General features: G+C 43.5%; 1 protein-coding gene across 6 annotated transcripts in view; it reads left to right on the top strand.

Moving 5' to 3' along the window:
* RUBCNL (rubicon like autophagy enhancer) overlaps positions 1–14444 on the top strand; it is a 40106-nt gene that overhangs the window by 14767 nt on the left and 10895 nt on the right. For all 6 annotated transcript variants that reach the window (XM_070471231.1, XM_070471227.1, XM_070471230.1 and 3 more), the window contains exons 2-9: positions 1242–1868; positions 5350–5432; positions 5927–6137; positions 8242–8343; positions 8805–8865; positions 9647–9779; positions 11391–11536; positions 13908–13972. In XM_070471231.1, the coding sequence (XP_070327332.1) occupies positions 1334–1868; positions 5350–5432; positions 5927–6137; positions 8242–8343; positions 8805–8865; positions 9647–9779; positions 11391–11536; positions 13908–13972 (1336 nt within the window). In that variant the 5' untranslated portion in view covers positions 1242–1333. The remainder of the gene's footprint in view (positions 1–1241; positions 1869–5349; positions 5433–5926; positions 6138–8241; positions 8344–8804; positions 8866–9646; positions 9780–11390; positions 11537–13907; positions 13973–14444) is intronic.

Raw genomic sequence — 14444 nt, 5'->3', positions numbered from 1 at the left:
GTGATGCCCCTAGACATATGTCAAATAAGCAGTAGAATACACTAGTCTGGAGTTCAGGGGAGGTCAGGAATAGAGATCCATGTGGGAGTCACCTGTATACATAAAGCTGATGTTTAAAGCCCTTGAACTGTATGAGGACCAGAGCCTTGGCTTATTGAAGGGTACCAATGGACTTCACCCTTTGTTTAGGCTCAGTGTCCAAGCAGACACCTTCATCGCTAAACCTTCCCCTTGCCAATCTGGCAGGGACTGTTGAAGGCTGAGCTTTACAATGTGAGGGACAGCAGGAGAGTGTCAGGAAGACACACGTGCTGGGCTGTAATTAGTGACAAGAGTGCTTCTCATCTGTATCACTCTCAACATTGTAATCATTGCCTGATTTACTAATGCGAAAAATGGAGCTAAAAAGCGAGTGGACCATTTTAAAGACAGCATCTAGATCACAGTGTGTTGTTTAGATATTATAAGCAAATCATAACTTTTTATCGCTTTTATAATCTGTTTCATAAGCTCATGTACAGTTACACAAAACCAAGTTTTTAGTGCTGTTGGTTGTTCTCAGTTTCACATGCCATGGGTCCACTTTGTTGAAATACGACCACAAAGTAAATAAAAAGAAGAAATGTACGTATACTACCATATGTAAAACAGATAGCTAGTGGGATAGCTAGTGCAGGCAGCTCAACTCAATGCTCTGTGATGACCTAGAAGGGTGGGATGTGGGTTGGGAGGAAGATCCAAGGGGATGTATGTATAGTTATAGCTGATTCACTTCTTTTGTACAGCAGATACCAACACAACATTGTAAAGCAGTTATACCCCAATAATAACAATAATTTAGAAAACTATGAAAACATGTCTTTCCTCCTAGGCAGCATTCCCATTTTGGGTTTGACATTTAATTTTGAAATAATGCATGGAATGTTTTACACTTTGCTGTTGTTTTAGTTTTTTATCAGCGGTATCCTTATACGACTTTATCCTTGCATAAAAAGAATTATTTTTATGCTTTGAAACCCCTTTCCTATCTCAGTGTCATATCCCTTACATTTGTTGCTAGTTTTATGACCTACTTATTTATTAATACTTTACTTTTAAATCTAAGTGGAGTTTGCTGTGTTGTTTAGGGCAAAGTCCAGATTCTGTTGAAACATGAAGTTTCTTTGCTTCCTTATAAGATTGTGGAGTTAAAAAATATGATTGAGCCCTTGTTTATGGTAAATGATTCTCACTCATTGCAGATAAACTCTCCAGCCCTCCAGCTGGCCATGTGGTGAGTTCAAGGTCCAATCCAACAGCACAAGGGAATTCACACTAGCCCTGAGCCCTGAAGATGGTGTCACAGTCTTCGAGCCGGCAGGACTCACCTGTGGACCCCTGGGAAGGGGTCAGCGATGACCCAGGCGACACTGATGGTTTGCCCAGCCTCCTGGACACTGAGCACCCCTCCTGCCCATCAGATATCAGGTTCACAAGGCACAAAGCTGCCTGGATTAACCCCCCATGTGTGCAGCAAGAGCTGCAGGACTCGTTCCCCCGGGGGCTCGCAGTGGGGAACAGAGAGAGCCACGCTGTGTCCGACACCAGATCTCCCTTGGGCGCTTCACCCTCGTCTCTTGGGGACTCCGCGGTGGAGACCTCACTGTCGAAGGGCACCACGGACTCCGTGGGCAGCTCCTCTGCCCGGGACTCTGCCGGCAACGGCAGTGACTCCTCTCTCACCTCGAAGGAAGAGCGGGCAGTGCTCCCAAGACGCTGTCCTCACGCGTCTCTGATCACGAGCTCCAAGACTGTGTCCGGTCCCCCACGTCCTGAGCATGGCAGGGCTTTTTTCAAGCCTTCCCAGCTGACAGCTTCTGCTGATGCAGGTAACTCTAGTTTGGACTTCCACCCTTCCTGTCTGATCTCACACCTGCTCTTGCTTGGGGCCGAGGCTGAGTATTCCTCGTGAGGAAACCCTTCCGGTTTTCCACGATGCTCACCAGCCGGGGTGCCAGCTCAGTTCATATCATCTTTAGCCCAGCCACTGGGAGGGTCACAGCTGATGGAGTCGAGGATCCCCTTTCTCCTGAGATGCAAGAGGACTTAGTCAGTAATCCGGGCCAGCTGGCGTCTTAGAGCGTGGGTGTGCGCCCTGTGGGAGAGCACCGGAAGTGCTCTGCTTTCGGTGTCATGGTGGACAGCGGTCCCCGCAGAGTGGGCCCCGGTTCACACCAGCGCTCCTGTGGGAGAGGAACACACCTCCCTGTTAGATTCACCTGGACGGGGTGCGACTAGAAAAATCGTAAGGTTTAAAAACAGGAACCACAATTCCTCCAAACCGGACAAAACTTTTTTCCAATTAAAACCAGGTCTCCCGTTGCTCTAAGGTCAGGCGCATATTCCTAAAATGCAAAAATTCTGAAACCCAAGTAATCCATGCCAGATGCCACGCGAGTCAATAAATTAAGCTCTTCTTGTTATTATGATTTGTGGCATGCTTAGTTAATTTTAAATATTAACTATACTATATTCACTTTGCATTAATTTGTATTTTTGTTGGAATCCTAGTTCAAATAGTCAAGGAAGTTTTTTATTTCAAAGCAATTTAAAAGCTGCCTTTTAAATTGTGTATGTGTGTGTGTTTGTGTGTGTGTGTACAAGCACGTGTATTTATTTCTTATTAGCAGAAACCAGTCCTCTCCCTTTCCTAAGATATGAGGTTTATTTGTTCTACTGAAACTTTTGAAAACTCAGAGATAGTGACAATCTTTAACATACAATTTAAAAGTAAGCAGATTCCGGACAATCTTTTCAATGAGTTAACTTTGAGGTAAGAACCAAGTTTGAGCAATGTGGCACAGTTTGATGGCATGCATGCTCAGTAGCTCAGTCTGATTGCAGGCCTTTTTTTTCCTTTTTGCTCATCTGCCTGGATAGTTCTCAGGAAAAAAGTGACTTGCAAATTTAGTGGTTGAAAACTGAGAAATTAGTCTCCTACTTGATTGTCTCACGGGAGGGTGAGGAGAAAAGAGAGAAAATTGAAAGTCTTTCCCACAGAACACCACCATGACAAGTTATAAACAGAAGATGATCTTTAGGGCCTAATGTACCCCTGCCCCGAATAACTTTTTGTGTTCCTGTGCAAGAAGTTGTTCTGCAATGTAAAATTATCCTTTCTGGGACTTCCCTGGTGGTTCAGTGGTTACAACTTTGCTTTCCAGTACAGAGGGAGCAGGTTATATCTCTGTTCAGGAAGCTAAGATCCCACATGCCTCTCAGCTAGAAAAAAAACAAAACATAAAACAGAAGCAGTATTGTAACAAATTCAATAAAGATTTTTAAAAACTGGTCCACATCAAAGGATATCTTTAAAGAAAAGTAAATAAAATTATTTATTTACAAACACACCAGCCCCTTCTGTTCAAAAACAGTGAAAACCACTCCATTTTTTGACCATCTGTCTTAAACCTGGCAAGGGGATTCATTCCCCCAGTTTAAGGAAAAGAAGCCCCGAGTGATCTGGTTCTTTCTTTGGTGTAGGAGGCAGCAATAGGCAGAATAGGCATTTGCCATGAGGCATTTTCCTGGATCTGCTGCATCTGAAATGGCAGTAGCAGGGATTTCCTTTCTTAGATTATATGGAAGGGAAACACAGCTGAGCCTGTCTGCAATTTCCTGAGGCTGTAAGAAACGGTTCCTTTTGTTGGCTAAGGATCTCCATGTTTACAGTGCTCCTACATTCCTCAGCTCCTTTAGTTTCCTAATAAAATGATTATCCTAATTCCTAGGATGAGGAAATTTTACTGCAGAGGCACAGCTGGTGTGTGGAGAGCTGGAACTGGAAGGCGCTGCCTGATTTTTCTCTGCATTTTCCCCTCTATCCTCAGAGTCCCCAAACCAGTACCTGTAACCCAATGCCACCAGACTTCTGATTTTACAGATAAAGCTGTGTTTGTTTTGTTTATAGCTGCTTTCTCAGGGCAGTGGCAGAACTGAGTAATAATTGCAGCAGGTGCTGTGTGGCCCTCAGGCCCTACATTTACTATATAGTCTTTTTCAGAAAAAGTTTGCCCACCCCAGATGGCTTCTGAAGCTAAGAGGGCCAAAGTTTTCCATGGAACAGTGGAGTTCTTGAACACGAGGCAAGGAAGGGGTTATGTTACTGAGTCCAAACCCACTCTGCTCATCACACGACAGGTCAATTAACTGAGAGATGAGGTGTTGAGGCAAGGAATATGACTTTATTCAGAAAGCCAGCTGACCCAGAAGATGGTAGACTAATGTCTCAAAATAACCATCTTATCAGGGTCTGGATGCCAGGTTCTTTTATAGAACAGAGATGGGGGAAGTGAGGATGTAAAGTAAAAAAGATGGTTAATGTTACAACTATCTCCTGGAATGGCCAGCCTCCAGGAAGGAATGTGTTAATTTTTTCCTTCCTATAGCCATCTACTGGTGGACAGGGTCCTGAACAAAAGGCATTTTGGCTTAACATTCAGGCAGAGGGGCAGGGTTCCCTGAGGCAGGCCATTATGTGTGGACAGTATCCTTTCAGTGAAGCAAAGCAACGGGAAGCACAGGTTAAAGTAGAAGAAACAGATCCATCATGGAATCAGTTCTTCCCTGCAGTAGTTGGAGGAATCCTGCTGGCCTCTCTCTTTGCCACCCCAAGAGCTTTAAAACCATCAAGACATCCGTAGCACTTGGTTCTGATTCATCAGCTCGGGACAGCAGCGCTTATGGATGTCACAGAAATGTTTTGCCGTATGTGCTGCAATCAGATATCACATGACAGACCTCATTTTTGTCTTGGTGGCGTTCATTGCCAGTAATGGAGTGGCTTAATAAGGATGCAGAATAGATGAGTCAGCCGAATATAACCTTTGCAGTTTCTTCTTGTTTCTGACTAGAGGAAGATCATTTTAGAGAAGCAGTGCTGACCTTTTTCAGATAGATTTTGTTACTGTAAACAGGAAGTTTTAGGTCATTTGCAGTGAGTTGGAGGAATGATCCCGTAATTCTTATGGTCCTGCTTCCAGACTGTTCCTTCTCATCTCCTGTAGGTAGTTTACACGATCCTCTTCTCTTTCCCCTCTTCCTCACTGCTCTCCTCCATTCCCGTGGTTCTCCCTTGCCTCCTCTAAGGATTCCTCTCATGTTATTCCAGTAGCTTCCTGCAGAAATGATGACCCTCTGCCATCTACAATGCCTACCATCAGAGGAGTCTTTCTTCTTGTGTCATCATATTTTATTCTAGAATTGTGCCAATATTTTAAATAACATTTGAAAGTCACTCCCTAAAATTGTTTTCTTAGATAAACTTTGAATTTCTTTTTCTCCATTTTTGATAACTTGCTGTCTTGGCAGATGCTGTTCAAGTTGGCGGAAGAACTATTTCCTCAAATTCCTTCTCACCAGAGGCATTCGTTCTCCCTGTTGATGTAGAAAAGGTGAACATGGCTTCCTTCTTTTTAAAACCACCAAGAGGGTTAACACTTTGAAGTATGCCTGTTCTGATTTCAGTCTGTAAACTTCACTGGAGGAGGTGTGGCAAATAAGTTTCATTTCAACATTTGACTGGTACGGTCTGACTTTAGCTGGGAAATTTTCCATGATTGATGAGTAATGTCTCCCATTGCAGCACCACCAGTCTAGGGTTTAATATCACAGGAAATTCAACTTGTGTCATCTTTTGGTTGCAGTGGGCTAAATCTTCCACCTCTGGAAGATATGGGCTATTCTTGATGTAATGACCTATGATAACACAGTGAAATAAATATATGTCTATGCATTAACTCCACTTAAATATAACTTAAATATAACTCCACTTAAATAAATTAGATTGATTTTTCAATCTAATACACCCTCAGTGTTGGGGGGGGGGGTTGGAAACCAAGTTGATTATGCTTGTGAGAATTTTAACTGATCATCTTTGCCTCTGCAGGAAAATGCCCACTTTTACGTTGCAGATATGATTATATCAGTCATGGAGAAAATGAAGTGTAATATTCTAAGTCAGCAGCACACAGAGACCTGGAACACCGAAGAGGCCAGCAGGCCGCTTGGGAGTGATCAGGCAGACTTGGAAGGGACCTTTTATACCCATGTAAAGCAGGAATCTGGGTCTTCCACTTCGTCTGACAGTGGCTATGAAGGTGAGTGAGGAGAAATATGAGGAAGCTTTCTGCTATATTCTCCACACACAGCTGTCAAACTGTCCTTCTGGAGTAACCTGACGATCCCCACCATTTCTGCCACTTGACTTGGAATTAGAATGGAAATGGAATTGGAATGTGCCACTCAGTTGTGAAATCCACGTGCTTTTCCTTAGGCTCAGTCCTGCTTTCCCCCTTCCTCTGTCTTGTCACCCAGCATTCCTCTTCTTACACTGGCTGCCTTCCCCACATTGTCCTCTTTCATTCATCCTGGTAACAAGGAGTCCGTGATGCACTGGGTATCCACAAAAGTTGGGGATCCACAGGTGGGGCTTTGCCTGAAATATTTTATAAGTATGTGTTGAATTGGTTGACTGGAAGCTCATGTTTAGCTGAATTTTTTAAAATATTAATATGTTAAATAAAATTTAAAATATTTCTACCACCCAGATAAAAAATTGATCTTTTATCAAGTATCACCCTTGTGACATTTATGGTCGTAGAGGTTACTTCATGAGGTAGAGCAGAGTTCAACAAATTGCAGATGGATCCAGACAGTATTAAAAAAGCAAACAAACAATTGGACAGTATCAGCACGCACCTCACATGGGGTGAGTGATGCTTCCTGGAACTTTATCAGTGATATATATTTTTGTGCCTGTAGCAGGTTGCAAAGTAAATTGTATGTTACTGCTTATCATGATCAAAAGAGTGTAAGAAACACAGAAGTGGGTGAAACTGCCCCCATTTAACCCAGGAGGAAACCAAAGCTGAGAAATTGATATCCCCCAGCTAGAATGTTTTTCCAGTGATCACATTTTCAGTGAGGGTGTTTCTCGAAGAGCATGATTTGCAAAGTCTTTTCCCAGTTATTTGGCATTTAGGTGGCTTTCAATATTTTAACACTTTAAATGGATTTAAAAACTCCTTTGTGATCACAACCTTCCTTTTTCACTTTTTTTTCTCTCTGTGTGAAGACATTCTTAGGCTAATTCTCCAAGCTGGTATTAGGGATAGAAAGCATGAACATATTTGTATTAGTGTCTTGGAGCTCCTGTAGCAAAATACTACAAATTGGGTGGTGTAAGACAACAGAAATGGATCCTTTCACAGTCATGGAGGTCACAGGTTGGCCATGAAATTGTCTGGAAGGTTGGTTCCTTCTAGAGGCTTTGAGGGAGAATTTGGTCCCTGTCTGTCTCCAGACTCTGGGCAGTCGCTGCTGCTCCTGGCTTGTACAGCATCCCTCCAATGTTCACAGGATGTTTGGTCTCTGAGTATCTGTGTGTGTGTGCAAACTTCCCCCTTTTTACACTCACATTGGCTCTAGGTCTCACCCTGATCCAGTGTGACTGCAGCTTGCCTTGATTACAAGGACCCTGTTTCCATATGAAGTCACGTTCACAGGTGCTGGGTAGGGGACATTTAGGGGAACATATTCAACCTAGTGGATTCCCCAGGTGGCTCAGTGGTAAAGCATCTGCCTGCCAATGCAGGAGACACAGGAGACATGGGTTTGATACCTACGCCAGTTATTCTTGCCTGGGAAGTCCCACGGTGGGCTACAGTCCATGGGGTCAAAGGAGCTGGACACGACTGAGTGAGCACACACACTCAACCTAGCACAATGTTCATGTCACCTACACTCTTTTCCTTACTGTGAACAAAAACAACAAAAGATTGTTTTTCCCATCTCTTCCATTTATTAAACTTTGTATTATGGAAAATTTCAAACTTCCATGGAAGTAGGTAGAATACTCCTATGGACCCCAATAGACTCATCAGTATGTTTCACTTAATCTTGTGAACATAAGAACAACACAAAAATAGCTCCCTGCCCTTTTTATTTTAACTGGGGGATAAGTACTTTACAATATTGTGATGGTGTTTGCCATTCATCAACATGAATCAGCCCTAGGTATACATGTGTCCCTGCCGTCCTGAACTCCCCTCCCACCTCCCTCCTCACCCCCTGACCTTTCTAATTATTGCAGCTGAATTTTAAGATTCTTTTCAGGTCAACTCAGCCCTTTCATTCCTCCATTTCAATGTAGCCAGGTATTGTAGGTTAGACAGTCTTTTTTTTCTTCCTTTCTTCCTCTAGGTTGCGCTGTGTTACAGGTGAGCCCAGTGGTTGAAACACCTACTTTCTCTGAGGTGACGGAAGAGGACTGCAAATGTGACTTTGATGACTTTGTTATCGTAGGTGAGATTTGCAAACTGTGATGTTGGCTGTGATGGAGGCACCCTCCCCCACACACCTGATGACACTCATCACACACAACACAAGACACTGTTATTCAGGGAAACCCCTTCCCGAATCAGACTGTGCCCCTGATGTTAAAAAAAATATATGGTGTCTTGATATTAATCTCTCATCTCATGTAGATTTGAATGCAAAAGCAGATACCATTAGGGTCTGATATCTGTTTGGCCCCCTCCATTATATTTTGGTGAAATTTCAGATGGGCATATTTTAAAATCCCATCTGTGGCCTCATAATAGCTGTTATCTCATAACAGAAATGCAAAAGAACCTGAAGGATGGAGATCTTGAATAATTGGTCCTTAGATGTAGGCAGCTAGTTTTGTGTTCGTATCAAATTGACTGTGATTAACAGAAACAGACTAAAAGCCCTCCATTACCTTCTCTTTGATTTTCCCACAGAACTTGGAGATTTCAGCAATACCACAGAGCCCTGTGGATGTTCCTCCGACACCTCTAAGAGGTATCTCCCTCCCACTTTCATCAGCACACAGACCCCTGGGCCATCTCCTCTGAGGCACTGTGGACACCAGGCATCTGACATCTTGGGCCAAACTCAGCCAGTTCCAATAACAGGGATCACTGTCTAGAAATGAAACAATCACCACAAAAGTTCCTCCAGTGTTTTTAGAGTGTTTGAAAGACTTGTACACATTCTCATTTAATCCTCATGGGTGGGATGGGCAGGGGTTTTTAAACCCAGTTTTATGGGTGTAGAAACTGAGGTTCAGATGAAATGTGCATCAGGACACCATGCTGTTAAATAGCAGCGGGAGAACGCGGACCCGCTTCCCAGTTGGCTCAGGGGAGAAGAATCCGCCTGCCAATGCAGGAGACGTGGGTTTGATCCCTGGGTGCAGAATATCCCCTGGAGAAGGAAATGGCAACCAACTCCAGTATTCTTGCCTAGGAAATCCCATGGACTGAGGAGCCTGCTGGGCTGCAGTCCATGGGGTCACAAAAGAGAGGTCTTGAACCCAAGTCTTCTGACTTTAAACCCGGTCCTCTTCTCCCCACCCCTCCCCACCTTGGTACCCTCAATAAACACAAGCTGCTCTGTGGAACGTGGAGGGATTGAGTTAAGTAAGATAACTGTTGGTGTGTGGTTGATGCATATGTGGTCTGCTGTGTGTCACCTCCTCTGCTTTTTTGAGGAGGGGAAATAGTTAAAAACCCGAAGCAAAAGACCCTTAACACACTTCTTATGAAAATCATTTTCCATGTTTGCATCTCTTACACTGCAGTGTCATTCATGAGCCAAACTTCAATTCTGCTGAGCTGATAGCCAAAGAGTTATACCGCGTATTCAAGAAATGCTGGATGCTGGCAGAAGTTCATTATCAGCTGGCAGGCTCCCTCGATGAAGCTGGCTCCATAGTAAGTCTCAACAGAATTTGATCTTCAGTTCTTAAATTCTCATTTTGCCTGCTCTCCACATCAGAGGTTTCTGTGTTTCCTTGTATGACTGCTGGGTGTTAGGGGAGACTCAAAAGCAAGGATGAATCTGGTGTTTATTGGGTGTTTGTAATGTACCAGGGCCTGTGCTCAGCAATTCATGTCTTAATCCTCACATATCTCCTATGGGTAGGTGCTATTGTTAATTTTATTTTTTTTAAATTTTATTTATTTACTCATTTATTTATGGCTGTGCTGGGTCTTCATTGCTAGGCACAGGTTTTTCTCTAGCTGTGGTGAGCCAGGGCTAATGCAGTGGTTTCTCTTGTTGCAGCGCATGGGCTCACTAGTTACAGCTCACAGGCTCAGTTGCCCTGCGGCGTGTGGAATCTTCCCAGACCAGGGATCAAACCCACGTGCCATACATTGGCAGGTGGATTCTTAACCACTGGACCACCATGGAAGCCCATTATTTTAAGTTTAAGGTGTTAGCTGCAGACCCTCAGTGGGGCTGGTCAGTGGTAGAGCGGGAGTCGAGCCCCCAGCCTGCCTCATTTGAAAGTCCAGGCTGGTCCCCTTGTGGAGCGCACTGCCCTCCAAGCAGGCAGCTCACTGCGGGCAGAGCATGGGGTGCAGAGGCTGTAATCGGGGCAGGAGAGAAAGCACACCGGAAGTGCAGGGAAGGCGGTGTTCCATGTCATCAGGGGAACTTGCAAAGGCTGAATGGAGATCTCAGGACTTGAGCCAAGTGTCAGGCCAGGCAGAACAGCAGCAGGTCAGGCAGGGGTGTATGAAGGGCACTCTGGGTGAAGGAGCAGCTGGAGTAAAAGTGACTGGGAGGTGCATGGTGCTTTTGGGTTTTGGTTCTTTTGGCTGCATCATCTTAGTTCCCTGACCAGGGATCGAACCTGTGCCCCCTGCAGTAGAAGCACAGAGTCTTCACCACTGGACCACTGGGGCAGTCCCCGTGGTGTGTCTGTTGAGCAGAGTCATTTGATGTAGTTGGAGAACATATTTGTGGGTAGTGGGGTATGTTTGGGGGAGGGTTCATCTTAATCTTCCTGGGAAATAAGGCTCAAAAGCGGCCAAACTGTGGAGGATGTGGATGGTAATCGGAGAAGTCTGGAGTTTAGATGCCAAGAGGAAAGTTTCATGGTCGGGGTGGGGGTGGGGTCTGCACCTGTACAAGCTGGGCAGTGTCTGCAGAGAATAATTCCTGGAGAAGGGGATTCAGATCCACAGCGTCTGTCAGCCATTGACGAGGCAGGGTGAGGCTTGGGCTTCTGCTAGGCAGGAAGGCATTCCAGTTCACACTGACCTACTTACAGTAATTCGCAGTCTGGAAACAAAAAAACTAACTAAAAATTCCAAGCAGAGTGATCTCAGCTGGGTGGCGTCTGAAGCAGTTCTCCTGCAAAGGGTTTTAGACACAGAGACGGCTCTGGCCAGCTTCTGTTACTCACTTAAAAGCCGTTTTTATTTTTCAAGGTAAAGGTTAATGTTGGGAACACAGCTGAACGTTCTTTTCATTTCAGTTTTTGAAATGTGCTTGTTTAAGTTGCTCCTGAATCCTCTTCTGGGTTATTTATGCAGGTTGTAAATGAAGAGCGGGTCCAGAAAGACTTTGAATCCAGCACAGATGTCGTCCAGGAAATTAAACTGAAGTCAAGGATCAGACGGACTGGAGACTGGGCGCCCCCTAGGTTTCAAATCATATTTAATGTTCATCCACCACTCAAGTAAGTCTAGGCTGCTGCTTTGACCACCCATCCAGTTAGAACACAAGCTGTGACGGGTTCCTTCTGTCTCTTCATGGAGACGGGTGAAGGCAAGAAATAAAACACCAAGGGACAAAGGAAAATTTGTTTTAGGAGAAAGAAATTTGGGCACATTTTTCTGAGTTAGCTTTCTTGGCACCCCATTTACCATGGGCTTTTGGCCTCTGTAAGTTTTGACACGTTGAGAATTTAACTATGTTTCCTTAACTATGAACATTACATAACAATTGAGAAGTAAACAGGCTCATATTAAGTGGCTAATGGTGAACCTTAAAAATATCATACAGTAATTTTAAGACTAGACCACTCTATTTTCTAGGGCAATGTGGAATAAAAAGTCAGTGAATTCATTTTTTTAAAGGAACACTTCATCTTGAGGAGAACTCTTATAAACTGAACTAACTAACTTATAGTCAAAAAACGTGACAGAATGCAAATGAAAACACCTCTGTTCTCTAAGAAGTAACAAAATTCTAAAAGACAAATAAGATGGTGCAAAAAGGATATACAGATATATATATATATAATAATTTAAAGTAGTGCTGTGCTGAGTTGCTCAGTCATGTCTGACTCTTTGCGAGCCCATGGACTGTAGCCCGCCAGGCTCCTCTGTCCATGGGATTTTCCAGGCAAGAATACTGGAGTGGGTTGCCATTTCCTTCTCCAGGAGATCTTCCTGACCCAGGGATGGAACCCGCATTTCCTGCGTTGGCAGATGGGTTCTTTATCACTGAGTCACCTTGGAATCCCATAATTTAAAGTAATAGTTTAATTTATTTATTCTGAGAGTATATGACGTTGTAGACAAAAGTATATTTTAACCAAATGCATTTTTTTTCATTCCTCTTGGTTGGTATTTAATACAGTGTGCAAACTGCAGAGTTATGAAGGGTCTGCGATGGTTATTGCCTGTGCCCCACAGAGGTGCCTTATAGACTGGTTTTTTTTTTCCTCTTGGGAGAATATGAGGAAGTTCTCTGGGGCTGCTTAGTGAGAAGAGTTCCCTCTCCAAGCCTTGGGCGGAGTCACTTCTCTTGACCTGGATTGTCTTTCCTCTGGGATTTCCCTGGGTTCTCTCTAAAGCACACATATTTTTACCATGCATTTTTACCTTGGCCATTTTTGCTGACCTTAAACTGTATTAAAGTGTTACAGCTTTCTCCATATTGCCAAATCCCCTTTGGAATTGCAACACTAACAGTTGAATAGCAAACACTTCAATATTCTATCTTTCACCAAAAATCTTTGACAGCATTGTCTTACAATACCTCATATTCATCTAAATGTCCCTGGATCCATTTGTAAACTTCCCAAGCAAGTTTGGGGATGGTGTCTTGTCCCCCTGAACCTCCTCCCATGTATTATATGCTTCTAGTCCTCTCAGGAGAGAGAACTCTGTGATGCCACATGAGAAGTCTCTAAAGACTCTGGTGGAACGGTTATTTGTGATACTGACTTCTGCTTTGGTGGTAGCAAGAGCTTTTAAAAGACCCAGAGATTTCAACTATGTTGGTCCTTTAGTGGACCAGAACCTGGTGGTCCGGAGAGTAAGAGAGAGAAAGAGGCTGATATCCCCTGGTTTACGCGGAAAGCCAATAGAGCCCCGTTCTCAGGGCTCACGCTGCCGCACGGATGCACCAGGCGCCCTCTCGAGTGGGTGAAGGTGCAGTGTGCCTTCTCGAGAGGGTCTTAGAAGCCCGGGCGGGAAAGTGAGCTCAGCGGGCCTCCGCGCTCCAAGGAATTAGCCAGAAATAGAGAGAGAGAAAGAGAGAAAGAATAAAAAGAAAGAGGAAAAGAAAGAAAGACACGGGACCAAAGCTCTGATGGAGCAAAGGTGTTTTTAATCAACGTGACGTGGGCATATATACCGTAGTAATCCTCAGCAAAGACAAATGTTAAAATTCCAGACTTACAAAACATAAGATGATCCCTATCAAAGAGAGAGCTGCAAACAATCATCTTTTACCATTTGGCTCATAAAAAGGAAGAAGGTACTTATCACTGTAATGAGAAATGCCTGGATTCCTCAGCCCCGGGAAAGGCGTGCCTCTCCTCTTAATTCCTGAACATTCAGGAATTAATAAGGGCCAGAGGGTTCCTGACAGATCCAAAACAGCACACAGCAAGAAGCCTTTTGTTAAATGCTTCCTGACACAACTAGAAAGCTCTGTTCTTGGGAAAGAAAAATTCTATTTCTTTCCCAAATGAAAAAATGATAAAATTAAGCCCTCAAACTAAGAAAAACATCCCAATGTCAATTTCTCTTCCAATCAGTGAAAAATGCCCTGTTGGCCTTTTCTGAAATATAACTCTTACCATTTTCTGTCCTCAGGAGGGATCTCGTGGTAATAGCCCAAAATTTTTTCTGTGCTGGCTGTGGAACGCCAATAGAACCTAGTAAGTATGGATATTGGGTTGCTTACTTATTAGGCAATGACATTTTTACCTTAAAGCATAAATATTGGTTTATTCATTTCTCTCAAGTGCATGCAAGACAATATAGACAGCAACAAATCTTTTGTTCAATGGTGATTTCATTAATAAGCATATGAATGAAATTTACATAATTTCATACCCATACTCTTACATTTTTAAACATCATAAGTAAGAAAGCCCCCCAAATAACCAATTTTAGGTTTCCTAATTATCTCTCTATACATCCAAAAGAAAGTTGGGCAGTTTGCATCATTTTTTTTAATGTTTTTTAATTGTCATGAAAGTCACATAATATAAAACATACTCTTGTTGTTGTTCAGTCACTAAGTCCTGTCCAGCTCTTAGAGACTCTATGGACTGCATTATGCCAATCTTCCCTGTCCTTCACTATCTCCCTGAGTTTGCTCAGATTCATGTCCATTGAGTTGGTGAT

The sequence above is a fragment of the Odocoileus virginianus genome, chromosome 8 (genome assembly GCF_023699985.2).
Source record: "Odocoileus virginianus isolate 20LAN1187 ecotype Illinois chromosome 8, Ovbor_1.2, whole genome shotgun sequence".
NCBI classification, from domain to species: domain Eukaryota; kingdom Metazoa; phylum Chordata; class Mammalia; order Artiodactyla; family Cervidae; genus Odocoileus; species Odocoileus virginianus.
Note: the sequence above shows the minus strand (reverse complement) of the source record. Positions and strands in the feature narration are given on the sequence as shown.